Genomic DNA, 26386 nt, shown 5'->3' on the forward strand with positions numbered 1-26386 from the left:
TCTTTGCGACCCCAGAGACGGCAGCCCACCAGACTCCCCCGTCCCTGGGATTCTCCAGGCAAGAACACTGGAGTGGGTTGCCATTTCCTTCTCCAATGCATGAAAGTGAAAAGTGAAAGTGAAGTCGCTCAGTCGTGTCCGACTCCTAGCGATCCCATGGACTGCAGCCCACCAGGCTCCTCCGTCCATGGGATTTTCCAGGCAAGAGTACTGGAGTGGGGTGCCATTGCCTTCTACACCTATGTACACTACCATGTGTAAAATAGACGGCTAGTGGGAAGTTGCTGTATAGCACAGGGAGCTCAGCCCAGTGCTCTATAATGACCTAGAGAGCTGGGATGGGAGGAGTGGGAGGGAGGCTCAAGAAGCAAGGGATATATGTATGCTTAAGGTTGATTCATGTTGTTGTACAGCAGAAACTAATACAAAACTGTAAAGCAATTATACACCTATAAAATTTTTTTAATTTAAAATTATATAATCATTTATACCCCAATGATGTGCAGAAAGTAATCATTAGTGAACATTAAGCTGCAGCCATGTATCAGTCCTTCCACAACAATGTATTTTGTTGTTTTGTTGCTAAGTTGTGTCCAACTCTTTTGCGACCCCATGGACTGTAGCCTGCCAGATTCCTCTGTCCATTAGGATTTCCCAAGAAGAAGACTAGAGTAGATTGCCATTTTCTTCTCCAGGGGATCTTACCAACTCCGGGATCAAACCCAGGTCTCCTGCACTGCAGGCAGATTCTTTACCATCTGAGCCACCAGGGAAGCCCAAAAGAGTTTAAAAAAATATAAAAAAAATTTAAAAATAAAATCACCTAGGTCACCTTGTTCTGTTTATATAGGTGTTGGGTGGATAATACAACATGTGATGTTTAATTATAGGAAGCAGCATGACTGGGCTAGGGAATGCCCAGTTAGCAGGTTGTGTATTAATTCTGAGTGTGTTCCTGAAGATGTTTCTAGAAGAGATTAGCATTTGATTCCATAGCCTAAGTTAAGAGACCCCACCCTCCCCAGTGTGCCAGAGGATACTGGGCAGGTGGAGGGGGGTGTCATCCACTCTGCTGAGGGCCAAATGGATCAAAAAAGCGAAGGAAGGGTGAATCCATTCTCTTTTCTTGAACTGGGATGTCCACCTTTTCCTTCCCTTGGACTCAGAGCTCAGGCCTTCAGACTTGAGCTGAATTTTACCGCTGGCTTTCTGCTTCTCCAGCCTGCAGATAGTGCTGCCAAAATCTTGCCTTTCTATGCACTGATGCCAAGTGGAAAGATGAGGTCAGTTATGAAGGAGAAAAAAAGAGTGGCTTTATTCCTTTGCCAGGCAAAGAGGGACCAGAGTAGGCTCGCGCCTCAAGAACTGTACCCCCCTTGATGGGGAATAGGGAGAGGTCTTATAGTCTGGGCTTTTGGTCAGGGGTAGGTGATAAGGATCAAGGCAGTGACAGGCTTGCATTCTGCTGGGTTGGTGGTGAGGTAAGTAGGAGTCTGTGGTGCTCTAGAAGACTCTTGAGAGTCCCTTGGACAGCAAGAAAATCAAACCAGTCAATCCTCAAAGAAATTAAATTCAGTGGAAGGACTGATGCTGAAGCTGAATCTCCAATATTTTGGCTACCTTATGCGAAGAACTGACTCACTGGAAAAGACCCTGATGCTGGGAAAGATTGAAGGCAAAAGAAGAGGGCAGCAGAGGATGAGATGGTTAAATAGCATCACTGACTCAGTAGGTATGAATTGGAGCAAACTCTGGGAGATAGTGGAGGACAGAGGAGACTGGTGTGCTATAGCCCATGGGCTGGCAAAGAGTTGGACACGACTTAGTGACTGAACAACAACACAAGACCTTGCTCTAAGGTCACTCTTGACCATTTCTCCCTGGTCTTGCATTCCCCTCCCTTCCTTAATTAACAACTGCTTGAATCTGCCCACTGGGGCTCAGGGAAGGTCATGGGGGCTGAATGAAGGCTGTTTCCTGTAGTCAAAGAAATGGGGGACATGGAAAGGCTTTGTGCCCTGGAGTCCCATAGACCCCTGCTCAGTATCAGACTCAGAAACAAGACTGCAAGGTTTCTCACTTTCATAACTATGTGAGTGAATTTCTAAATAAGTCTCCTCTTCAATATACTTTATATCCTATTGGTAGTCCGGTGGCTAAGAGTCCACGCTCCCAGTGCAGGGGGCCTGGGTTCTATCTCTGGTCAGTGAACTAGATCCCACTTGCTGCAACCAAGAACCCCTGTGCCACAACTAAGACCCAGTACAGCCAAATAAATTTAAAAAACAAGATAAAGTCCAAAAAAAGTGCACCTGGAAGGAATTTACAATGCATAGGAGCCTCCCTCAAACCCCGGAAGGAGACAATCCACTCCCCACCAAGAGTTTATGTACATGAACACATGAAAAAACACTTAAATGTGAATAAATGCTCATACTTAAACTATCTCCCTCCCTCCATCTCTCTCTGTCTTACTGTTGATCACAGCATTTATTTCTATATGATGTTATGAACTCTTTGCTCTACTTACCATTTCCTTTCACTAAGGAAATGGGAGCAGCACTGTTTAATTCTGGACCACAAGTTCTATACCAGCACTTTGCACATAGTAGGTGCTTTGCAAAAAAGGTGACCAAACTTTTTTTCTCCAAATTGAGACACATTGGGGAATAAAGAAGGCAGTGTTATTAGCGCAGGACAACAGGATAAATATCTGCCAAGGACAAAAATGAAAAGGACTGAAAAGTTCAAGTAAATGATCAGTTTTGCATTTTAAACAGATCATTGTGATTAGAATCTCGAAATTGGATTATGTGGAAAAAGGATTTGAAATCTAAGCTGTAATTCCTAGTTTATTGCAGTATATCATTCAAAATGTGCTATCTTTACCTAAGTGTATGCTGTATTATGTCTCAGCTGGTAAAGAATCCACTTGCCAGTGCAGGAGACACAGGAAACATGGGTTCCATCCCTGAGTTGGGAAGATCCCTGGAGAAGGGCATGGCAACCCACTCCAGTATTCTTGCCTGGAGAATCCCGTGGACAGAGGACCCTGGTGGGCTATAGTTCAGAGGGTCACAAAGAGACATGACTGAGTGACTAACATTTTTGCTTTAGGATGCTGCAGGTGGGTAATGGTGTGCTCAAAAGTTCAGTAGTGTCAGACTCTTTGTGATCTCATGGACTGTGGCCCCCCAGACTCCTCTGTCCATGGGATTCTCTGGGTAAGAATACTGGAGTGGGTTGCCATTTCCTTCTCCAGAGGATATTCTTGACCCAGGGATGGAATCTGAGTCTCTTATGTCTCCTGCATTGGCAGGCAGATTCTTTACCTCTAGCGCTATCTGGGAAACCTGCAATATGAAGGTCAGAGAATTAGCTAGTTTAGATCAGGATGTTCATGACAACATTTGCTATGGAGCTTGGTTAATTCCAGAGATTCTTGTCCTGTGACCTTGGTACAAAGTTCCACACCTGTGACTGTGGTATAGGGCTCCACACCGACTTCACAGAGGAAGCAACGAGACCATGAAACAGGCCAAGCAGAAAACTGGCTGAAGCTCTAGACACTCAAGAAGACTGACCAGAGCTTCCCTGGTGGTCCAGTGGTAACGAATCCATCTGCCAATGCATAAGTGGGTTCAATCCCTGGTCCAGGAAGATCTCACATACCTCAGAGCAACTAAGCCCATGCACCACAACTACTGAGCCTGTGCTCTAGATCCTGTGCTCCACAAGAGAAACCAACACAGTGAGAAACCCAAGCACTGAAACTAGAGAGTAGCCCCAGCTCTTCGCAACTGGAGAAAAGCCTGAGCAGCAATAAAGACCCAGTACAGCCAAAAGTAAGTAAATAAAATTATTTTTAAAAAAGGTGGGGGGGGGGGGGAGAAGACTGATCAGCTGCATATTCCAGAGATCAGTGACTAGAATAGCTTTCCAGGCTGACAGTGAGCTCAGGTGACAGCCAAAGGGGGGAGACCTTGGAGAACAAGAGAACGCAAGGACTCCTACTTGCAGCCACGAAGAAGGTGAAAGTTCTTTGGATTTTACAAATGCCTTAACAGCAATTCCACCAAGTAGTTCAGGTGAAAGTCTGGACCAACCTAAGGATGGGTAGGTGTGTGCACACCAGCCCTGACACCCCCCGTGGTGTCCATATCAGCTATAGAGGAGTCCAGGAACCAGCTGGGATCTCTCACAGCCTGTCTGCAAGAAACAAGTAACCTCAGCAGATAGCAAGAGTCAGATGTATACGGTAAGAAGTAAGAGGAGAGACTGACTCTGGCCTTAAGGGCCAGTAGGATTGCCAGTGAGGAAGAGAGAGGAACCAAGAAAGAGCCCTGAAAACACAGTGAGACAGGCTACATTGGTGCCGAAGAAAAGGAGAGTGTGGTCCTTGAGAAAGACAGACTTGACTTTCACCCACATCTCTTTGCAGCATCTATCATGATCTTTCCTTTTCATGGTAAATCTCAATATTTATTTACCATAATCTTTCTTCATTTTATGTTAAAGTCTACAGGAGAGTTGGGCTCACGAATTACTTAGTGTTTTGAACTTACATTCTAAATGTCTTATCAGTAGACAAATGGAGGAGGGATGGGAGGGAGGCTCAAGAGGGAGGGGATATATATATGCTTATGGCTGTTGTATGGCATGCTATTGTATGGCAGAAACCAACACAACATTGTAAAGCAATTATACTCCAATTAAAAATCTAAAAATATTTTTAAATAGATGAATGGATAAAGAGGATGTGGTATGTACATAAAATGGAATATTACTCAGCAACAAAAAAAAATGAAATCTTGCCATTTGCAACAATACAGATGAATCAGGACAGTATTATGCAAAGTGAAATAAGTCAGACATAGAAAGACAAATACTGTATAATCTGACTAATATGTGGAATCTAAAAACAAACAAAACAGATACAGAGCAAACTGGCGGTTGCCAGAGGGAGGGGATTGGGGGCTGGGCAAACTAGGTGAAGGGGATTAAGAAAGACAAGCTTCTATTGATGAAATAAATAGGTCATGGGGATATAATATACAGCACAAGAGATACAGTCAATAACACTAATAATTTTGGAGAGTGAGAGAACTTACTGAACTTCTCACAGTGATCATTTTGCAGTGTATTTGATTGTTGGATCACTATATTGTACACCTAAAACTAACATACTATTATACATGATCTATGGTTCAATTTTAACAGTACGCGCATATATATGGAATCTAGAAAGATGGTATTGATGAATCCATTTGCAGGGCAACAATGGAGTCACAGACATAGAGAACAGGCTTGTGAACACAGTGGGGGAAGGAGAGGATGGGAAAAATTGAGAGAGGAGCATGGACACATATGCATTACCATACGTAAAACAGATAGCCAGTGGGAATTTTCTGTGTGCTGCAGGGAGTTCAACCCAGTGCTCTGTGACTACCTAGAGGGGTGGGATGGGGTGGGAGATGGGAGGGACCTTCCAGAGGGAGAGGACATGTTTATACCTATGACTGATTCATGTTGATGTAGGGCAGAAACCAGTACAATATTGTAAAGCAATTATCCTTAATTGAAAGTAATTTAAAAAAATACATTAATGGACTTCCCTGGCAGTCCAGTGGTTAAGACTTTGCTTTCCAATGCAGGGGCTCAGATTCGATCCCTGGTTGGGAAGCTAAGATCCCACATTCCTCATGGCCTAAAAAAGCAAAACATAAAACAGAAGTAGTCTTGTAACAAATTCAATAAAGACTTTAAAGATGGTCCACATCAAACAAATAAATAAAGTATATTAAAACAAGAAACCAGTTTTCACCAACAAGTCTTTTAATGCTTCTTAAACACTCTGAAAAAATGGCCCCCCAAATACATAGAATTATTATATTGAAATCACTGGAAAATACATAATACATTCAGTTCAGTTCAGTCACTCAGTCGTGTCCGACTCTTTGCGACCCCATGAACCGCAGCACGCCAGGCCTCCCTGTCCATCACGAACTCCCAGAGTTCACTCAAACCCATGTCCATTGAGTTGGTAATGCCATCCAGCCATCTCATCCTCTGTTGTCCCCTTCTCCTCCTGCCCCCAATCCCTCCCAGCATCAGGGTCTTTTCAAATGAGTCAACTCTTTGCATGAGGTGGCCAAAGTATTGGAGTTTCAGCTTCAGCATCAGTCCTTCCAATGAACACCCAGGACTGATCTCCTTTAGAATGGACTGGTTGGATCTCCTTGCAGTCCAAGGGACTCTCAAGAGTCTTCTCCAACACCACAGTTCAAAAGCATCAATTCTTCAGTGCTCAACTTTCTTCACAGTCCAGCTCTCACATCCATACCTGACCATAGGAAAAACCATAGCCTTGACTAGACAGACCTTTGTTGGCAAAGTAATGTCTCTGCTTTTTAATATGCTGTCTAGGTTGGTCATAACTTTCCTCCCAAGGAGTAAGCGTCTTTTAATTTCATGGCTGCAATCACCATCTGCAGTGATTTTGGAGCCCAAAAATAAAGTCTGACACTGTTTCCACTGTTTCCCCATCTATTTCCCATGAAGTGATGGGACCAGATGCCATGATCTTTGTTTTCTGAATGTTGGGCTTTAAGCCAACTTTTCCACTCTCCTCTTTCATTTTCATCAAGAGGCTTTTTAGTTCCTCTTCACTTTCTGCCATAAGAGTGGTGTCATCTGCATATCTGAGGTTATTGATATTTCTCCCAGCAATCTTGATTCCAGCTTGTGCTTCATCCAGCCCAGTGTTTCTCATGATGTACTCTGCATAGAAGTAAAATAAGCAGGGTGACAATATACAGACTTGACGTACTCCTTTTCCTATTTGGAAGCAGTCTGTTGTTCCATGTCCAGTTCTAACTGTTGCTTCCTGACCTGCATATAGGTTTCTCAAGAGGCAGATCATTGAGAAGAAATATTTCACTGAAAACATTTTTTAACTCATGCAAAGTATTTAACTTAATTTTAAAAATGAAGAATCTTTTTAAAAGAACAAAAGAATATCAATTAAAGTAGGAAGAAATAAAGAGAAAAGCAAATATTATTTCTTTAGGAAATATATAGTTTTAAATCTATTTTTTAAAAATCAAGCACTTATTTTAGTTATCTAACCAAGGGCAAAATAAAGTTTGGATGTCTAATGAACATGAAGCAGACTAATGATTTATGTTCAATATTTACACTTTGGCTTTTTTTGTTTCAGTTGCTCTTGTTTACAACTGTTTTCAAGGCTGGGCTTAAGAGCAAAGTTGGAGTTTCTTTTTAGGGTTCCAAATGAAACACTCCATATTTCATTTTTTAAGGAGATATGCATGGTTTTCCATCTTTATACATATACACACACACCTATGGCAGGTAACAGATCACTGCTTAGCAGTCAAATAGCACAATAGTTTGGCATCAGAACATCATGGGTTCAAGCCCCAGCTGTGCCACTTCCTGGAAGTGTGACCACTGATAACTTATTTTCCCTCTTTGAGTCTTTTTTCTTACACATAACACATCATAGTCACTACATCTCAAAAGCTGTCATGAGGACAAAATAACATTTACTCAGTAGATCAATTGGTCAAAAACGTTAATTATTACTAGTATAATTATCAATTCGATAACAAGGAAATCTCAAGTTTACAAAGTAGGGTCTTCCATTCATGCGTGTGTGTTAGTCACTCAGTCGTGTCAGACTCTTTGTGACCCCATGAACTGTAGCCTGCCAGGCTTCTCATGGAAGCCTGCAGGTAAGAATACTGGAGTGTGTAACCATTCTCTTCTCCAGGGTGTCTTCCCAACCCAGGGATGGAACCTGAGTCTCCTGCATTGCAGGCAATTTCTTTACCGTCTGAGCCATGAATGGAAGTCACCCTTCCATTCATGTAAATAGTGCTAAAAATAGGGCAAGAATACACTAAAAGTATATTTCTTTTTAATACAGGACTGCTACTATTGCTTTCCACAAGTCCATGCAAGAAAACATGAACCCAACTCCTCAAGGGATGGGAAGAAGCTGGGCAGACACTTAGCCTTGGATCTAAGGCCTTAGCAGCTGCACCATAAATTGGTACTTCGGTGAGAGGGTGGAATGGAGGACCACTAAGATCACACCTGCAGCTCCCTCTGTGATTATCACTTTGCCCTGCGCCCAGCTCTGCGGAGAACTTTGACCAAAGCCATCCACACTTCCCGGTTCCTCAGGCTGTATATGAGGGGGTTAAGTGTGGGGGTGATAAGGCTGTAGAACAGGGAGACCATGTTGTCCTGGTGTGGGCTGTGGTAGGCACCCGGGACCATGTACATGAACACGGCTGCGCCATAGAAGAGTCCCACTGCTGTGATGTGTGAAGAGCAGGTGGTGAAGGCCTTGTGGCGGGCCTCCTCTGAGCGCATACATAGAACAGCCCCCAACACGTGGCCATAGGAGGTGGCAATGAGGGAAAGGGGAAGCACCAGGATCAGCACTCCCGAGGTGGACAGCGCCAGTTCATAGGTGGAGGTGTCCGCACAGGAGAGCTTGAGCAGCGCAGGAACCTCACAAAAGAAGTGGTCCACGGTGTGCGAGGCACAGTAGGGGAAGTGCAGAGTGATGGAGGTCTGGATGCAGGCATTGAGCACACCCGCCAGCCAGGAGGAGATCACCATGAGCAGGCACACCTGGGGCCTCATGAGCAGAGAATACTGCAGCGGGTGGCACACAGCCACATAACGGTCACAGGACATGAGGGCCAACAGGATGCCCTCAGCCACACCCATCAGCGTGAGGAAGAATATCTGAGCTGCACAACCCCCAAAGGAGATGGAACCTTCTCCTTGCAGAAAGTCTGAGGCCATCTTGGGGATGGTGACCAGGGGGAAGCCAACATCAAACAGGGAGAGCTGACCGAGCAGAAAATACATCGGTGTGTGGAGCCGGGAGTCCACGCAGATCAGGAAGAGCAGAGTGGTGTTGCCCAGAAGCCCCATGATAAACATGACAGCCACCAGGAAGAACAGTAGCTGAGGTGACCCTGAGCGGCTGAAGAGGCCCACCAGAATGAAGTCAGAAGCCACTGACTGATTCATATCTGTCATATTTTACACAACATACTTTTGCTGCAAGAAGAACTGGAGACCCATGGCAAGAAGCCCAAGTGGGGGCTGGTATGTACGTCTCATCCCACGTGCCAATGGCTATTGATTGGTAAAGGCTGCCTGGAGTGCCATCTTGAGAACTATGAGGTCACAGCTAAGATTAATAGGTAGAAAAAGCCATGATTGATTAGTAATGTCTGTCACAGGCATAGGATGGGAAAACCATAACTGGAACCTCTGAATGAGATACTTGGCCACACGTTGGTCAAGAGCTACCTACCTACTCTTTTTTTTTTAATAATAGCAATTTAGTTTTTCCCCTTTTTTAAACGGGCTTCCCTGGTAGCTCAGATGGTAAAGCGTCTGCCTGCAATGCAGGAGACCTGGTTTCGATTCCTGGGTCGGGAAGACCCCCTGGAGAAGGAAATGGCAATCCACTCCTGCACTCTTGCCTGGAAAATCCCATGGATGGAGGAGACTGATAGGCTACAGTCCATGGGGTCGCAAAGAGTCGGACACAACTGAGGGACTTCACTTTCACTTTTTTTAAACATTAATTTTTATTGGAGTATAGTTGCTTTCAGCAGTAAAACAATCTGTCTGCCTCGAAGGAGACATGTAGAAGACTTGGGTTCAACTCCTGGGTTGGGAAGATTCCCTAGAGAAGGAATGGCAACCCTCTCCAGTATTCTAACCTGGAGCATTCATGGACTGAGGAGCCTGGTGGGCTACAGTCCATGGGATCAAAAAGAGTTGGACATGACTGAGTGACTAACACACACACACACATAGTTGCTTTACAAAGTTGTGTTCCCACTGACTCTTGCAGTCCCAATTTCATGGCCCAAGTCAAAGAACACAACCCCAGTAGAACGTCTCAATACCCCTCATCCGAGTGGTGCTGGGACAAAAGCAGAAGTAATATTCCAAAAGGACTGGTAAATAGATGGAGTTGAATCAACAAACCAAGCAAGAAAACAGAGAAAGATCTGGGTCCAGTGGCCTGGATGAGAATCTGGATCAAAGAGAAATCTTATGAGCAAGCACTGGGATCAAATTGATGGTCTGGGGACTTCCCTGGTAGTCCAGTCTAAAATTGTATTAAATAAATCCTGGGAATGTCTCACTATTTCTACGGCTTCATAAAGAAAAACTTAAAAACTAATCCTTAACAATCCTTAACAATTTTCTGCCAATGTGGAACCAATCAATTACCCTAGTCACCAATTTTACCAGTCCCAGCTGGTAAAGTGTCAAGGGCTATTTAAGAGTCAAAATGAACCTAGTCTTGCTCTGTTCACTCACTATGCTCATCTTGAGAGGAGCTGACACCAACTGAGCACTGACTGTATAGTGGGTATCTGGCTATTTCACAGTTAACACTTCAATATGCCAATACTTTGGCCAGCTGATTTGAAGAGTCGAATCATTGGAAAAGACTCTGATGCTGGGAAAGATCAAAGGCAAAAGGAGAAGAGGGTGGCAGAGGATGAGATGAGACGGTTAGATAGCATTACCAACTCAATGGACGTGAACCTGATCAAACTCTGGGAGACAGAGGACAGGGGAGCCTGGAGTGCTGCAGTCCATGGGGTCACAAAGAGTCAGACATGGCTTCAGTTCAGTTCAGTTCAGTTCAGTCACTCAGTCGTGTCCAACTCTTTGAGATCCCATGAACCTCAGCATGCCAGGCCTCCCTTTCCATCACTGACTCCTGGAGTCCGCCCAAACCCATGTCCATTGAGTCGGTGATGCCATCCAACCATCTAATCCTCTGTCGTCCCCTTCTCCTGCCCTCAATCTTTCCCAGCATCAGGGTCTTTTCAAATGAGTCAGCCCTTCACATTAGGTGGCCAAAGTATTGGAGCTTCAGCTTCAACATCAGTCCTTCCAATGAACACCCAGGACTGATCTCCTTTAGGATGGACTGGTTGGATCTCCTTGCAGTCCAAGGGACTCTCAAGAGTCTTCTCCAACACCACAGTTCAAAAGCATCAATTCTTCAGCGCTCAGCTTTCTTCACAGTCCAAATCTCACATCCATACATGGCCACTGGAAAAACCATAGCCTTGACTAGACGGATCTTTGTCGACAAAGTAATGTCTCTGCTTTTTAATATGCTGTCTAGGTTGGTCATAACCTTCCTTCCAAGGAGTAAGCATCTTTTAATTTCATGGCTGCAATCACTATCTGCAGTGATTTTGGAGCCCCCAAAAATAAAGTCTGACACTGTTTCCACTGTTTCCCCATATATTTGCCAAAAGTAATGGGACCGGATGCCATGATCTTAGTTTTCTGAATGTTGAGCTTTAAGCCAACTTTTCCACTCTCCTCTTTCACCTTCATCAAGAGGCTCTTTAGTTCTTCATTTTCTGCCATAAGGGTGGTGTCATCTGCATATCTGAGGTTATTGATATTTATCCCAGAAATCTTGATTCCAGCTTGTGCTTCCTCCAGCCCAGCGTTCCTCATGATGTACTCTGCATAGAAGTTAAATAAGCAGGATGACAATATACAGCCTTGACGTACTCCTTTTCCTCTTTGGAACCAGTCTGTTGTTCCATATCCAGTCCTAACTGTTGCTTCCTGACCTGCATACAGGTTTCTCAAGAAGCAGGTCAGGTGGTCTGGTATTCCCATCTCTTTCAGAATTTTCCACAGTTTATTGTGATCTACACAGTCAAAGGCTTTGGCATAGTCAATAAAGCAGAAATAGATGTTTTTCTGGAACTCTCTTGCTTTTTCAATGACCCAGCAGATGTTGGCAATTTGATCTCTGGTTCCTCTGCCTTTTCTAAAACCAGATTGAACATCTGGAAGTTCACAGTTCACGTATTGCTGAAGCCTGGCTTGGAGAATTTTGAGCATTACTTTACTAGCGTGTGAGATGAGTGCAATTGTGCAGTAGTTTGAGCATTCTTTGCCATTGCTTTTCTTTGGGATTGGAATGAAAACTGATCTTTTCCAGTCCTGTGGCCACTGCTGAGTTTTCCAAATTTGCTGACATATTGAATGCGGCACTTTCATTGCATTGTCTTTCAGGATTTGAAATAGCTCAACAGGAATTCCATCACCTCCACTAGCTTTGTTCATAGTGATGCCTCGTAAGGCCCACTTGACTTCACATTCCAGGATGTCTGGCTCTAGGTGAGTGATCACACCATGTTGATTATCTGGGTCATTAAGATCTTTTTTGTACAGTTCTTCTATGTATTTTTGCCATCTCTTCTTAATATCTTCTACTTCTGTTAGGTCCATACATTTTTGTCCTTTATTGAGCCCATCTTTGCATGAAATGTTCCCTTGGTATCTCTAATTTTCTTGCGCTTTTCTGGAGCAGCCGTGAAGAGATACCCCACGTCCAAGGTAAGAGAAACCCAGGTAAGATGGTAGGCACTGAGAGGGCATTAGAGGGCAGACAGACTGAAACTACAATCACAGACAACCAGCCAATCTGATCACATGGACCACAGCCTTGTCTAACTCAATGAAACTATGCCATGCCGTGTGGGGCCACCCAAGATAGTCGGGTCATGGCTGAGAGGTCTGACAGAATGTGGTCCACTGGAAAAGGGAATGGCAAACCACTTCAGTATTCTTGCCTTGAGAACCTCATGAACAGTATGAAAAGGCAAAAAGATAGGACACTGAAAGATGAACTCCCCAGGTTGGTATGTGACCAATATGCTACTGGAGATCAGTGGAGAAATAACTCCAGAAAGAACGAAGGGATGGAGCCAAAGCAAAAACAACACCCAGTTGTGGATGGGACTGGTGATAGAAGCAAGGTTTGATGCTGTAAAGAGCAATATTGCATAGGAACCTGGAATGTTAGGTCCATGAATCAAGGTAAATTGAAAATGGTCAAACAGTAGATAGCAAGAGTGAACATTGACATTCTAGGAATCAGCTAACTAAGATGGACTGGAATGGGTGAATTTAACTCAGATGGCCATTATATCTACTACTGTGAGCAGGAATCCCTTAGAAGAAATGGAGTAGCCACCATAGTCAACAAAAGAGTCCGAAATGCAGTACTTGGATGTGATCTCAAAAACGACAGAATGATCTCTGTTCATTTCCAAGGCAAACCATTCAGTATCACAGTAATCCAAGTCTATGCCTCAACCAGTAATGCTGAAGAAGCTGAAGTTGAACGGTTCTATGAAGACCTACAAGATCTTATAGAACTAACACCCAAAAAGATGTTCTTTTCATTATAGGGGACTGGAATGCAAAAGTAGGAAGTCAAGAAACACCTAGAGTAACAGGCAAATTTGGCCTTGGAATACGGAATGAAGCAGGGCAAAGATTAATAGAGTTTTGCCAAGAGAACTCACTGATAATAGCAAACACCCTCTTCCAACACAAGAGAAGAATCTACACATGGACATCACCAGATGGTCAACATTGAAATCAGATTGAGGTGAGGGGTATCTCCTCACCACCACCTGACCTGCCTCTTGAGAAACCTGTATGCAGGTCAGGAAGCAACAGTTAGAACTGGACATGGAACAACAGACTGGTTCCAAATAGGAAAAGGAGTATGTCAAGGCTGTATATTGTCACCCTGCTTATTTAACTTCTATGCAGAGTACATCATGAGAAACGCTGGGCTGGAAGAAGCACAAGCTGGAATCAAGATTGCCGGGAGAAATATCAATAACCTCAGATGTGCAGATGACACCACCCTTATGGCAGAAAGTGAAGAGGAATTCAAAAGCCTCTTGATGAAAGTGAAAGTGGAGAGTGAAAAAGTTGGCTTAAAGCTCAACATTCAGAAAACGAAGATCATGGCATCTGGTCCCATCACTTCATGGGAAATAGATTGGGGAAACAGTGGAAACAGTGTCAGACTTTATTTTCGGGGGCTCCAAAATCACTGCAGATGGTGATTGCAGCCATGAAATTAAAAGACGCTTACTCCTTGGAAGAGAAGTTATGACCAACCTAGACAGCATATTCAAAAGCAGAGACATTACTTTGCCAACAAACATCCATCTAGTCAAGCTATGGTTTTTCCAGTGATCATGTATGGATGTGAGAGTCGGACTGTGAAGAAAGCTGAGCACCGAAGAATTGATGCTTTTGAACTGTGGTGTTGGAGAAGACTCTTGAGAGTCCCTTGGACTGCAAGGAGATCCAATCAGTCCATTCTGAAGGAGATCAGCCCTGGGATTTCTTTGGAAGGACTGATGCTAAAGCTGAAACTCCAGTACTTTGGCCACCTCATGCAAAGAGTTGACTCATTGGAAAAGACTCTGATGCTGGGAGGGATTGGGGGCAGGAGGAGAAGGGGATGACAGAGGATGAGATGGCTGGATGGCATCACTGACTCAGTGGATGTGAGTCTGAGTGAACTCCAGGAGTTGGTGATGGACAGGGAGGCCTGGCGTGCTGCGATTCATGGGGTTGCAAAGAGTCAGACACAACGGAGCAACTGAACTGAACTGAACTGACAGTGATCTAAATGGTAATTTTTATGTATTAAAATTATGTATTGGAAAAATCCTGATGCTGGGAAAGATTAAAGGCATGAGGAGGAGGGGACAACAGAGGATGAGATGGTTAGATAGCGTCACAGACTCAATGGGTATGAATTGGAGCTAACTCCAGAAGATTGTGAAAGACAGGGAAGGAAGCCTAGTGTGCTGCAGTCCATAGGGCCTCAAAGAATCCGACACAATTGAGCAACTGAACAACAACTATATATAATTTATAACAATAAAAAAAGAAACACTGACTATAGGTCTTGCTGTTTTTCTGTAATTTTTGGATGAGAAGCAGATATTCAGAGAAGTCTGGTGACTTGTCCAGCAACAAGTAACAGAATCAGGATTTGAACAAAATAGGGATCCGATTCGGAGAAGGGAATGGCAACCCACTCCAGTACTTTTTCCTGGAAAATCCCATGGACAGAGGAGCCTGGGAGGCTGCAGTCCATGGGGTCGCTAAGAGTCAGACACGACTGAGTGACTTCACTTTATTTTTTCACTTTCATGCATTGGAGAAGGAAACGGCAACCCACTCCAGTGTTCTTGCCTGGAGAATCCCAGGGACTGGGGAGCCTGGTGGGCTGCCGTCTATGGGGTCGCACAGAGTCGGACACGACTGAAGTGACTTAGCATAGCATAGCATAGCATAAGGATCGGATTCCAAAGTTCCCATTTTTTCCTTTGCATTCTACACACTCCTCCCAGGCACTGTAGTTATACATTTCGAATTTGTTATACACACTCACACACACTCAGTCCTGTGTGCCTACAAACTTACCTTTCCTTCCAGGATTCCCAGGTGGTCCCACTGTTGATGCGTCTTTAAAGAGATGGGTTCTAAACCTCTGGGTTTTTGGAATCTCTAGCCTGAAGTTCTTTGGTGGCTAGAGACTCTGATTGTGATTCCCTTGTGTCCTAAGCTTTTGATAAACTCGTTCCCCTACAAAATCTCTCTTGGAAAAAAAAAGTTCCAACCTCCTCCAAGAGCTGGGCACAGCTAGCCAGGATCCACTCAGATCTGGGCTGGATTATCTTACTGTGACTCACAACATTGCTTCTCATTTGGGTCCAAGAGGATCTCCTTTGGCAAGTTTCTAAACTGTATATTACTCTTCCTTTCCCCATTTTCCTGCATGATGCCAAAATTTTGATCTGGGGGGCCCTCTGCTGATGCTGAGTGACCTGGGGAAAGGGGCTGGCATTATTCACTTTCTGGTTGCCCTTAAAACTCTCATATCTCTCCACCATGACCAGATAAGATCTGGACTCTTCATCCTCTTAATAATCAGAACCCTGTCACTGACATTGTTGATTTAATCCTCACATTCAATTACCCCTGCTCAACAATCCACAGCAGATCTTGTTCAATAAACAGTAGGTGAATGAACACATTCTGTGAGGGAAGCACTATTGTGTTAGAACTAATGTTATTGACAAATGGGTTGAGAAACGGTGAGTGACTTAACTAAAGTCACACAGCTGTTAAGAAAGCAGGCTAGGATTTGGAATCTGTCTTAAGGAGTCCAAATTCTGAGCACTCTCGACTCTGCATGTTGCCTCTTTCTTAGAGAAAAGGCTCCACTCTTCTGCCCAGGAGCTCAGAACTCAGAATTCCTCAGAGGAAGCACCCTTGTGGATGGCCAGTCCTCAGAAAGTGAGCTAAAGGTGCCCCAAACCCATGCCATACAAGTCGTTCTGGCATTGGCTCCGAGACCATGGTCAGGTACCAGTGCTTGGCAGCTTCCAAGAGCTTCTCTAGAAGATCAGCATGGCTTGACATTCAACATGGACTGCACATCAATAGAGATGACTTTCTGCTGTCTGGAGGACTGACTTTCTTGGGTTCATAACAACAAAGACAGACAGGGAATTAATAAGTATTCAATATAATAAGATAGCTTCCTGCCAGTTGGCAAATATCAAAGAAATAGACAAGAACCCATCTTTCCATTCAAGTACCTGTATTGACTCAAGCCAATATATCCATGGAAAACTTCGTCAGTTCTTTGGCTCCATCCCACCACTAATGCCTAACTTCTAAATCAAGCCTGCATCCCCAAGACCCCCAGAAGGCTGGCTGAGTTCCAAGTCCTCTGCCCTACTTACCAAGGTCTGTGTGTAGACTGAAGAACCTTTCTCAACACCCCATTTGCATGTCAACACCCTTCTTCTAGGATTGTCCCTGATAAAACCTCCCTGGATTCCAGTACCATGGGTTTCACCAGCGTTTCCTCTGTCTCTGCAGACTTAGATGTCATCATCTAGGAGCTGAGGCTCCAGAGAGCACTGTTGCATCATCAATCCCTCTGGGTCTTTCTGCTAGAGGGAGAATGAGTTGCAGCAGAAGCCAAGAAGCCTGGCTGTTTGGATTATCCCTGGAGGATAATGGAAAAAACATTCACTCATCTCAACCAAAGGCAGGATGGGCATCACTGATGTGGATCTTTGCATGTGACAGATAGCCAAGCCCTTCTTTGAGCATCTAATTAGGAGGAAGGGGTGTGGCAATGCATTACTGCCAATGGGCCCCATGCTCAAAAGAAAAAAATTCTGAAGTCCAGGATATTTCCTCTGCATTAAATAATGAGACAATGATGGTAGGCGAACAGTCAGGAGACAGTTTTCCTGGGTCAGGAAATTCCTTCCTCTAAACTCCATTCTTGAGGGGCCTTTAAGACTCAGGAGATACAATGGTCTAGACATAGATGGTTCTAGTGTTGAGAGTTTATTGTGTGCCCATGGCCAGAGCTTAGGGTACGGATAGAGATCAGAGAGCCAGGCTACCCGGATCACGGATGCTCACCACAAGAATTCACAGGAGTGGCCAAGACTGAGTTACTGTTAGGGGATGCACACTGACTGAAATCGCCCTCCCTGGCCAGGCTCCATAGTAACCATTTGCATGAGTTGTTTTACAACAGGAGGTCCTGGTAAGGAACACGGAACTAATAAGCTACCGCCAACTGGAAGAGTTCAGGAAATGTCAAAAGGAGACACCACATGTCCGACCACCTCCCAGAATCCTTCTCATTGGCACCCATCTTGGCTGAACAAGGCTGCACCACCATAAAGGACTCTGAGACAGAACGATTGGCTGAAGACAACCCAGAAACTAATCCCATCACCATAAAAGGGTTCCCTTACCCTACTGTTCTCCACCCAGGCTCCCTTTCCCAATAAAATCTCTTGCTTTGTCAGCACAGGTGTCTCCTCAGACAATTCATTTCCAAGTGTTAGACAAGAGCCCAGTTTCGGGCCATGGAAGGGTTCCCCCTTCCTACAACATTGCCAAGAGTGCTGCTTGAAACAAAGCTGAAAGAGATCAAAAGGTTCATTCTTCCAGTAATAAAACAAACAGGTCAGGGGGGTGCAATGTACAGAGTGGTGACTATGCTTAATAATATTGTATTGTATGTTTGAAAGTTGCTTAGAGAGTAGATCTTTTCTTTTTTTTTAATTTATTTGGCTGTGCTGGGTCTTATTGTGGCATGTGGGATCTGGCTCCCTGACCAGGGATCTAGCTGCCCTGCACTGGGAGCACAGTCTTAGCCACTGGACCAACAGGGAAGTCCCTAAGAGAGTGTATCTTAAAAGTTCTCATCATGAGGGGAAAAAAATGTGTACCTATGTATGGAGACAGATGTGAATTAGATTCATTGCGGTGAGCATTTTGCAATATATACAAATAATGAATCATATTGAACACTTGAAGGAATGTTTTGCCAAAAGTTTTCACTTTGTCTCAGGTTCAAAGGATTGGTTAACAAAATAAGCCTCTTATTATATACAAATAAATAATACAGGTATTTATTAGAAAATTATCTAGCTTACTTTCAACATACTAACATTAAAAGAAAAGAGAAGTCGAAAGAGCAGAGAATACATCACCAAACTGGGTTTTGACCAACATCCAGACTTCAACAGCTGGGGAGTTTTGTGTCACAGTATATCTGGAGTCCCAGTTGGAAAGGATGCCAGGCAGCGTGTTATACCACCTTACTCCATGGCATACTTTAGCATTGATCTCATTGCTTTCTGCCTAAGTCTGGATAACGCTTCACGATTCAGCACAAGGTACAACCAAATTTTACAAACTGGATTTGACATTCATCATGAAATGATCTTTTCAAACTCTAGACCAGTACTCAAAGAAGTGGTGACAGTCCGCTTGGAGATAAAGAGCTTGCACCAGAAGGTTATATAGTACACTGCTTCCTTCACTGAGAAATGCTTGCTGTGTAAGAAATACCAGTTGAATGAAAGTTTAGTGATATTGATTTATGGTTTCTTCCAAAGTTCCTTTCTCTTCAATAAACAGTAACAGTTCATGGACCACAATTTGAGTAACACTGTCATAGACCACAGACACATGCTGGTAAGGTACCTGCTATTAGCCATTTCTGTGTAGCTGGTACCCAAGGCACATGAACACATCAATATTTATTGATGCAGACAGGAGGTTGGAAAGAGAAAATGAGATATGGAGAAGTGGCTGGTGGGTCTCGGATTCTCAACACCTACCACACTGATTTGCATCAAAGATGGATGGATGGGGAGTGACCAAGATGACAGAGTAGGAGGACTTGAGTTTGCCTCTCCCCAAAGGCACACTAAAATTGCAACTATTTACAGAGCAGCTAAAGATGAGGAAGGCCTGAAGACTAACAGAGAAGATCTTCTACATCTAAAGATATAAAGAAGGAACCGCAGGGGAATTCCCTGGTGCTACAGTGGTTAAGATTTCACACTTTTGACACAGGGGATGCACATTCCACCTGTTCAGGGAACTAAGATCCCATGCGCTGCGTGGCTGAAGAAAAAAAAAGTATGCCGATATCATCATCATAATTTTTTTAAAAAAAAAAAGAAGGAACCACAATGAAATGGGTAGGAAGGGCAAAGATGTGGTATAGTCAAGACCCATACCCCTGGATAGATGACCCACAGATGGGAGAATAATTACAATTGCAGAGGTTCTCCCCCAAGAAGCAATGGGTTTGAGATCCACATTGGAGGTGGGGGTTGGGGGGTGAGGGGGGAGATGGCAGGTGCTTTTTTTCCCCAGCTTTACTGAGATATAATTGACATATAACACTGTCAGTTTAAGTGTATGTATTGATTTGATACAATTACATATTGCAAAATGCTTACCACCATCTACTATCTTGCATAATTATCATTTCTTTTTTGAGGTGAAACACCAGCATGAGTACCAAGTCACTTTAGTCATGTTCAACTCTATGCAACCCTATGGACTGTAGCCAGCCAGGCTCCTCTGTCCATGGGGTTCTCCAGGCAAGGATACTGGAGTGGGTTGCCATGCCCTCCTCTAGGGAATCTTCTCAACCCAGAGACTGAGTGTATGTCTCCTGTGTCTCCTGCATTGATAGGCAAATTCTTTACCACTGAGCCATCTGGATCTAATTTATTGTTGATGTTTTTCACTCGTTTAGTTGTGTCTAACTCTTTGTGACCCCATGGATGGTAGCCTGCCAGGCTCTTCTGTCCATAGGATTATCCAGGGAAGAATACTAAAGTGGGTTGCCATTTCCTACTTCAGGGGATCTTGCCGATCCAGGGATAGAACTCACAGTCCTGCATTGGCAGGTGGATTCTTTACTACTGTGCCACCTGGGAAGCCCTATCTATCCTGAAAGCTCCCTTCTGCATCCCCCAGACACTCCCTTCCACCAAGAGAAAGCTGATAAAGTCCCTGCAGTGAAGGCAGACAGCTCCTACCATCACCAGGCAGTAGAGAGAGGAGAGGGAATCAAGGAAGACTTACAGGAGGAGGTGTTTTCCTGCTGTGATTTGAAGAGCAAATTCCTGCCCTGCAGGAATGGAAAGGGAGGCTGTTTCAGGCAGCAGGAAGAGCAGAAATGTCAAAGAATCTAGTATAGGGGGTGTCTGTGTCTCTCTTTGCCTCCCATCCCATGCTAGTTTCTGTTTCCTCTGGGAAAACAAAAAGCTGGGACTTCCCTGGTGGTCCAGTGGCTAAGGCTCTATGTTCCCAATGCCCAGGGCCCAGGTTCAATCCCTGGTCAGGGAACTAGATCCCACATGCTGCAATGAAAGACCCCACACAGTTAAATAAATAGCTATGTACTTTAAAGTACTTAAAGAAATCAAAAAGTCACCCTAACACCAACCACTTTCTGATTAATATTCTAAGGATAGATATTTTAATATTCTAAGGAGAACTGTGGGCAGCTCTTAGAGACCACACTATAAATAACTTAAAGACAAGGCACCAAGAGAAGGATTCCTGGGTCTTACTGAATCAGGGCACTGGGTCAGAGGTTCCTCTTTGGATGCCTTCTAGCTTATTCCTTCTCCAAATTTGGCACTGAGATGGGTGGGTTAGGGTAGGGAGAATTCAGAATAGATGAATACTCAGAGGGTTTTCGCAGAAAGGAAGGGTCCACCCCTACCCCCACCCCCTCCTTCTGCATTGTGAGCAACAGAATGATGTCACAGACCCCCGGCGCAGCCCCTTCTCCCTCTCTCTGCCTGTGCTTGCTCCAGGCCCAGCCTCTCCACTCCCATCTCTCCCCCACCCCCAACCCAGAGGAAAGTAGTCAGCTTTGCCAAGCAGCCCAGGCAACTACTTACAGCCATGGATCCAAATCAGGGCAACCCCTCGGAGCCCCAAGACTCTCCGGAGATCCCCAAGCCTAGCCTGAACCTCAGCTCAATCCTGGCAAAAAGCACCCTCCCTCAGGAACCCCCCAGCATGGTGGGCGACAGACTGCCCCCAAAGACCGGGGCGGTGGTCATCGACATGGGCACAGGCACGTGTAAGGTGGGCTTCGCCGGGCAGGCCCGGCCCACCTATACCGTGGCCACCATCGTCGGCTGCCAGCCCCAGAAACCGGCCACCTCAGGGCAGCAGTTGATGGAAACCTTCATCGGCGAAGCAGCCCGCAAACGCCCGGAGCTGAAGCTGGTGCAACCCGTACACAGCGGCATCGTGGTGGACTGGGATGCGGCTGAGCTCATCTGGCGCCACATGCTGGAGCATGACCTCCGCGTGGCCACCCGCGACCACCCGCTGCTGTTCTCCGACCCGCCCTTCAGCCCCTCCACCAACCGCGAGAAGCTGGTGGAGGTGGCTTTTGAGTCGCTGAGCTCCCCGGCCATGTACGTGGCTTCTCAGTCAGTGCTGTCGGTCTACGCACACGGGCGGGTCAGCGGGTTGGTGGTGGACACGGGCCACGGAGTCACCTACACCGTGCCCGTCTTCCAAGGCTACAACCTGCCCCATGCCACACAGCGCCTGGACCTGGCGGGCGCCCACCTGACCGCCTTCCTGGCGGAGATGCTGCTCGGCTCTGGGCTACCCCTGGGGCAGCAGGACCTGGACACGGTGGAGAACATCAAGCACAGATACTGCTACGTGGCCCCGGACTTCCTGAAGGAACAGGCCCGGCCAGAGCTGGAATGCCGCCAAACCCTGAAGCTGCCAGACGGACGGATGGTCACGCTGGGCAAAGAGCTGTTCCAGTGCCCCGAGTTGCTGTTCAGTCCCCCGGAGATCCCAGGGCTGTCCCCCGTGGGCGTCCCCACCATGGCCCAACAAAGCCTTTCCAAAGTGGCCGCGGAACTGCGGACCGACTTGGCCCAGAATGTGCTCCTGTGCGGGGGCTCTTCGCTCTTCACCGGGTTCGAGGCGCGCTTCCAAACAGAACTGCTCCGCAATCTGCCACCAGAGGCACACGTAGTGGTGATGGCCCAGCCAACCAGGAATTTCTCCGTGTGGATCGGGGGCTCCATCCTGGCCTCGCTGCGCACCTTCCAGTCCTGCTGGGTCCTGCGGGAGCAATACGAGGAACAGGGGCCCTACATCGTGTACCGCAAATGCTACTGACTGGGGGCAGGGGTGGGTGTGGGCGAGATGGGGTGGCGGGGAGGCAGTCCTGAGCAGTAAAGTTTCTGCTATCCAAGCTGGTTCTGTCCTGCCTTCGCCCAGGTCCACTGCTGGACCCATCCCGAGGCACCTGGTTCCCACGCCACAGACTCACCTTCACCCACCCAAGGTGGTCTGCCTCTCAAGATATCTCTGGTTCTTCCCTGCCTGCTATGAAAGTGAAAAATTTTAATCACTCAGTCGTGTCTGATTCTTTGCGACCCTATGGACTGTATCCTTCCAGGCTCTTCTCTGTCCATGGGATTCTCCAGGCAAGAATACTGGAGTGAATAACCATTCCCTTCTCCAGGGGATCTTCCTGACCCAGGGATCGAACCCATGTCTCCCTCATTGCAGGCTGAGATTCTGGTCTGAGCCACCAGGGAAGCCCCATGAGACACCCCAATTCTGACTCCCAGAACCCCCCTCCCCCACAATCAGTCCACACTGCACACACACATACCATCACGTCTTAACTCTGTCAGACCCAGCTTCCATGATCCTAGTCTCCTACAAACTCAGGTTGGGGTCTACTTCCCAGGCCCATCCACAAAGACATATCTGGTTCTGGGCACCTCAAATCCACCCTCTCATTGGCCTTTCAGTTCTCATTATCCAAAATGACACCCTGATGTCCTGAACATCCCCCCAAGTGCTGAAAACCCCCACACCCATTACAAAGATCCCAATTCTGACCCTCAGGGTCTCTCCCTACAGTGACTCACTAAAGGATCCCGTGTTCAAAGCTCACCCCCTAAGTTCCACCTCTGCCCACCCTGCATGATCTGTTTTCCCAAACTTCTTCCATCCAGATGCTCCCACAACCCCACCCCATCTGTACTCCCAGAGGACACCATGCTCTGAGACCACCCCATCCCCCCCCACCCCAAGGATGGTGCCCTCTGCTCTCAGCCCTCCCCCTTGCTCTGCAACTCCCCCAGAAACCCTCCCACATGGTTTCTCAGTGTACTTCCAGATCCCATTCTTCAGCCCCTGGAATAATCCCAGGAAAGCTCCGGTCTCCAGGATCATCCTGTGACGATCCCACTAACACCCTAGGTTGACCCCTGTGTTCTGATTCTCCAACTGCCTCCCAAAGACACTTTCCCAAGGCTGCCCTATGGTAAGCCCCAGAACACCCACCCTGGGGTTCTCAGACTCCCCAGAACTCACCCCTGGACCACCCCACCAAGGTTCCATCCCTTTAATTGAGACACCAATGGCCAGTGACATTCACAAGAGCTGCCCAGGACAATGTAACCCTGAGGCAGATGCTCGGGGTAGAGGGGGCTCCCCCGGACCCTGGCTCCCTCCTGCCACCCCCATACAAGTCTGCAGGGGCCTATCGTCCTGGGCTGCCCATTCCCCATTCCTTCCATTCCTCTAGTAATTCATTCCAAGTTAACTCCATCTCCCCAAACCTCTTTCAACCTATTCCTACTATGCCACCCCAGGGACTTTCTCAGGGACCTGCCTGAGGACACCCTAGGTGGTCTCTTGTACCCCACCTGCTGGGGAGGGGCCAGACATTCTCCCCACAGGGTGCCCTCAGTCCCCTCCACTCCACCCTGCCACCCTCATCCTCAGACACCTGGGCCCCTGCTGGAGGCAAGACCCTTTGCCTTTATGCCATCCAGCCTGGTGAATATCAGGACTCCTGGACACATCCTCCCAGTGTATCAACAGAATTAAGCCTGAGCTTCCAGAGCTTTATCCATGTTTACATTGGTTCCAAGGGATCCTTCATTCATGCCTTCAACCAATCATTACTTACTGAGCATCACTGCCTGTCTTTGTCTCTCCGTGAGTGTTTCTGTGAGTCTCTTCGTTTTGGATTTTTATTTGCAAACTAGATGTGTCCCTCTGACTCACCGCCTAGCACTACTTCTTCTTTTTTTATTTTTTTAACAGTTTAAAAAAAATTTTTTTTATTTATTTGCTGCACTGGGTCTTAGTTGCAGCATGCGGGACCTAATTCCCTGACCAGGGATCGAACCTGTGGCCCACCGCATTGGGACTACAGGCAGAGTCTTAGCCACCTGACCACAGGGGAGCTCCCAAGAGGTTAGGAAGCGGTGAGGGGAACTGCTCATTCTTCCCACCAGGGGGCAGCCCCTCCAAACACAAGGCTACTGGGGAGCGCAGCACAGAATTTAGAACCACATTGACTGCAGCAAACCTGACACCCTAGACCCATCCACACCACAATATCAGGGCACTGCCAGGCGCGCGCACACACAGAGAGAAGGGATGTGGTACAGGTTGAGTCTCAGAAACCACAGAAAGTGATGATGCAGAAATCCCCACGACCCTAGGGCTGCTGGGAAACCCAAAGGACTCTCATTTAGACCAGACTAAGCTTCTCCCAGCTCCAAACCTTCCCTGGGACAGAGATTTGCTCTACAACCCTCTGGAAATGTGCCTCTCCCACTTGCAGACTCCTGGGAACGGGGAGTTCACCACTTCAAATCTGTTAGAAATCGCAATTCCTCCCAGGAGTCTTAGGTAAACCTCTGCACTTTGCTTGCCACCCTCAATCCAGAGCACTGAGGGCTACAGAGACTCTGAGTTCCCCCCACCTCAGGCGCACGAGCACCCGTGGAGTCTACTCTCTCTCAAACCCAACATCATCAAATTTTCCCACTTCTGGTTTTAAGTCATTCACGCATCCAGTCCAGAAACATTCACTGGCCACCCACTACATGTCTGGCATTCTACTCAAATCTAAGGAAACCACAGTGAACAAGAAATGCAGTCTCAGCCTACCAAACCCTCCTTGGAAGGTCCTACCAGAGAAAGTGGGTTGATCACTTTCCATCAATTTCCCACTGGCTGATATCTGTTCCACACACTGACCCACAAGTCCTTCCCTTCTTTTTTTTTTTAAGTAATTTATGTATTTATGGGTCTTTGTTGCCCCACGTGGGCTTTCTCCACGTGCAGCGAGCTGGGGCTACTCTCAAGTCGCAGTGCATGGGCTTCTCTCTGCAGCGACTTCTCTTGTTGTGGAGCACAGGCTTTAGAGCATGAGCTCAGTAGTTGCAGCGCACGGGCTCTGTTGCTCCAAGGCATGTGGGATCTTCCCCAACCAGGGATCAAACCCATGTCCCCTGCATTAGTAGGTGGATTCCTAACCACTGGACCACCAGGAAAGTTCTAGTCCTTTCCTTCTTGTGGCTTCAAAACCACCCACTTCCTTCCTTCGCACCCCAGCCCAGGTCCCTTCATTGCTCACTTGGAAGATCAGGGGAGCCTCCTCACTGGCACTTCGGTCACCCCTCTCACCTTCCAGAAGACCTTGCAGAGGATTTTTGCAAAATGCAACTTAAAACACTCTGGTGGAAAACAAAAAACCAAGTTCTCACGACAGCTCTGAACCCTCTGCCAACCTCTCCAAACTTTTCCTTGGCTTTCCTTCCCACCACCTTCTTCTTCTGGGCTTCCCAGTTGGCACTAGTGGTAAAGAACCCACCTGCCAATGCAAGAGACATGGGTTTTATCCCTGGGTCAGGATGCTCCCCTGGAGGAGGCAACCCGCTCTAGTATTCTTGCCTGGAGAATCCCACGGACAGAGGATCCTGGTGAGCTACAGTCCATGAGGTTGCAAAGAGTCAGACATGACTGAGCACATCTTCATCGTTACCACACCAGTCACATCTTTGTTCCTCAAAGGTGGTACTGTCGTGGCCTGCACTGTGACATCACCACCACCTCCCCCTGGCAAATTCATACATTGGAACCCTAACCCCAGCACCCCAGAATATGACTGTGTTGGAGATATGACCTTTAAAGATATAATTAAGATAAAGCCATTGGGGTGGGCCTTAGTCCAATATGGCTAGAGTCCTTATAAAGAAGGAGAAATTATTATACCACTTGGAGAAAAGAGCCTCTGAGGACATAA

General features: G+C 46.4%; 2 protein-coding genes across 2 annotated transcripts; one reads left to right on the top strand and one right to left on the bottom strand.

Moving 5' to 3' along the window:
- Nucleotides 1–8139: 8139 nt before the first annotated feature.
- On the bottom strand, nt 8140–9081 carry LOC102406039 (olfactory receptor 2Z1). The gene has a single exon (XM_006077726.4). The coding sequence runs from the start codon at nt 9079–9081 to the stop codon at nt 8140–8142; it is 942 nt and encodes a 313-aa protein (XP_006077788.3).
- Nucleotides 9082–21079: 11998 nt separating this feature from the next.
- Nucleotides 21080–22443, top strand: ACTL9 (actin like 9). The gene has a single exon (XM_006077720.4). The coding sequence runs from the start codon at nt 21193–21195 to the stop codon at nt 22441–22443; it is 1251 nt and encodes a 416-aa protein (XP_006077782.3). The 5' UTR covers nt 21080–21192.
- Nucleotides 22444–26386: the final 3943 nt, after the last annotated feature.

The sequence above is a fragment of the Bubalus bubalis genome, chromosome 9 (genome assembly GCF_019923935.1).
Source record: "Bubalus bubalis isolate 160015118507 breed Murrah chromosome 9, NDDB_SH_1, whole genome shotgun sequence".
NCBI classification, from domain to species: domain Eukaryota; kingdom Metazoa; phylum Chordata; class Mammalia; order Artiodactyla; family Bovidae; genus Bubalus; species Bubalus bubalis.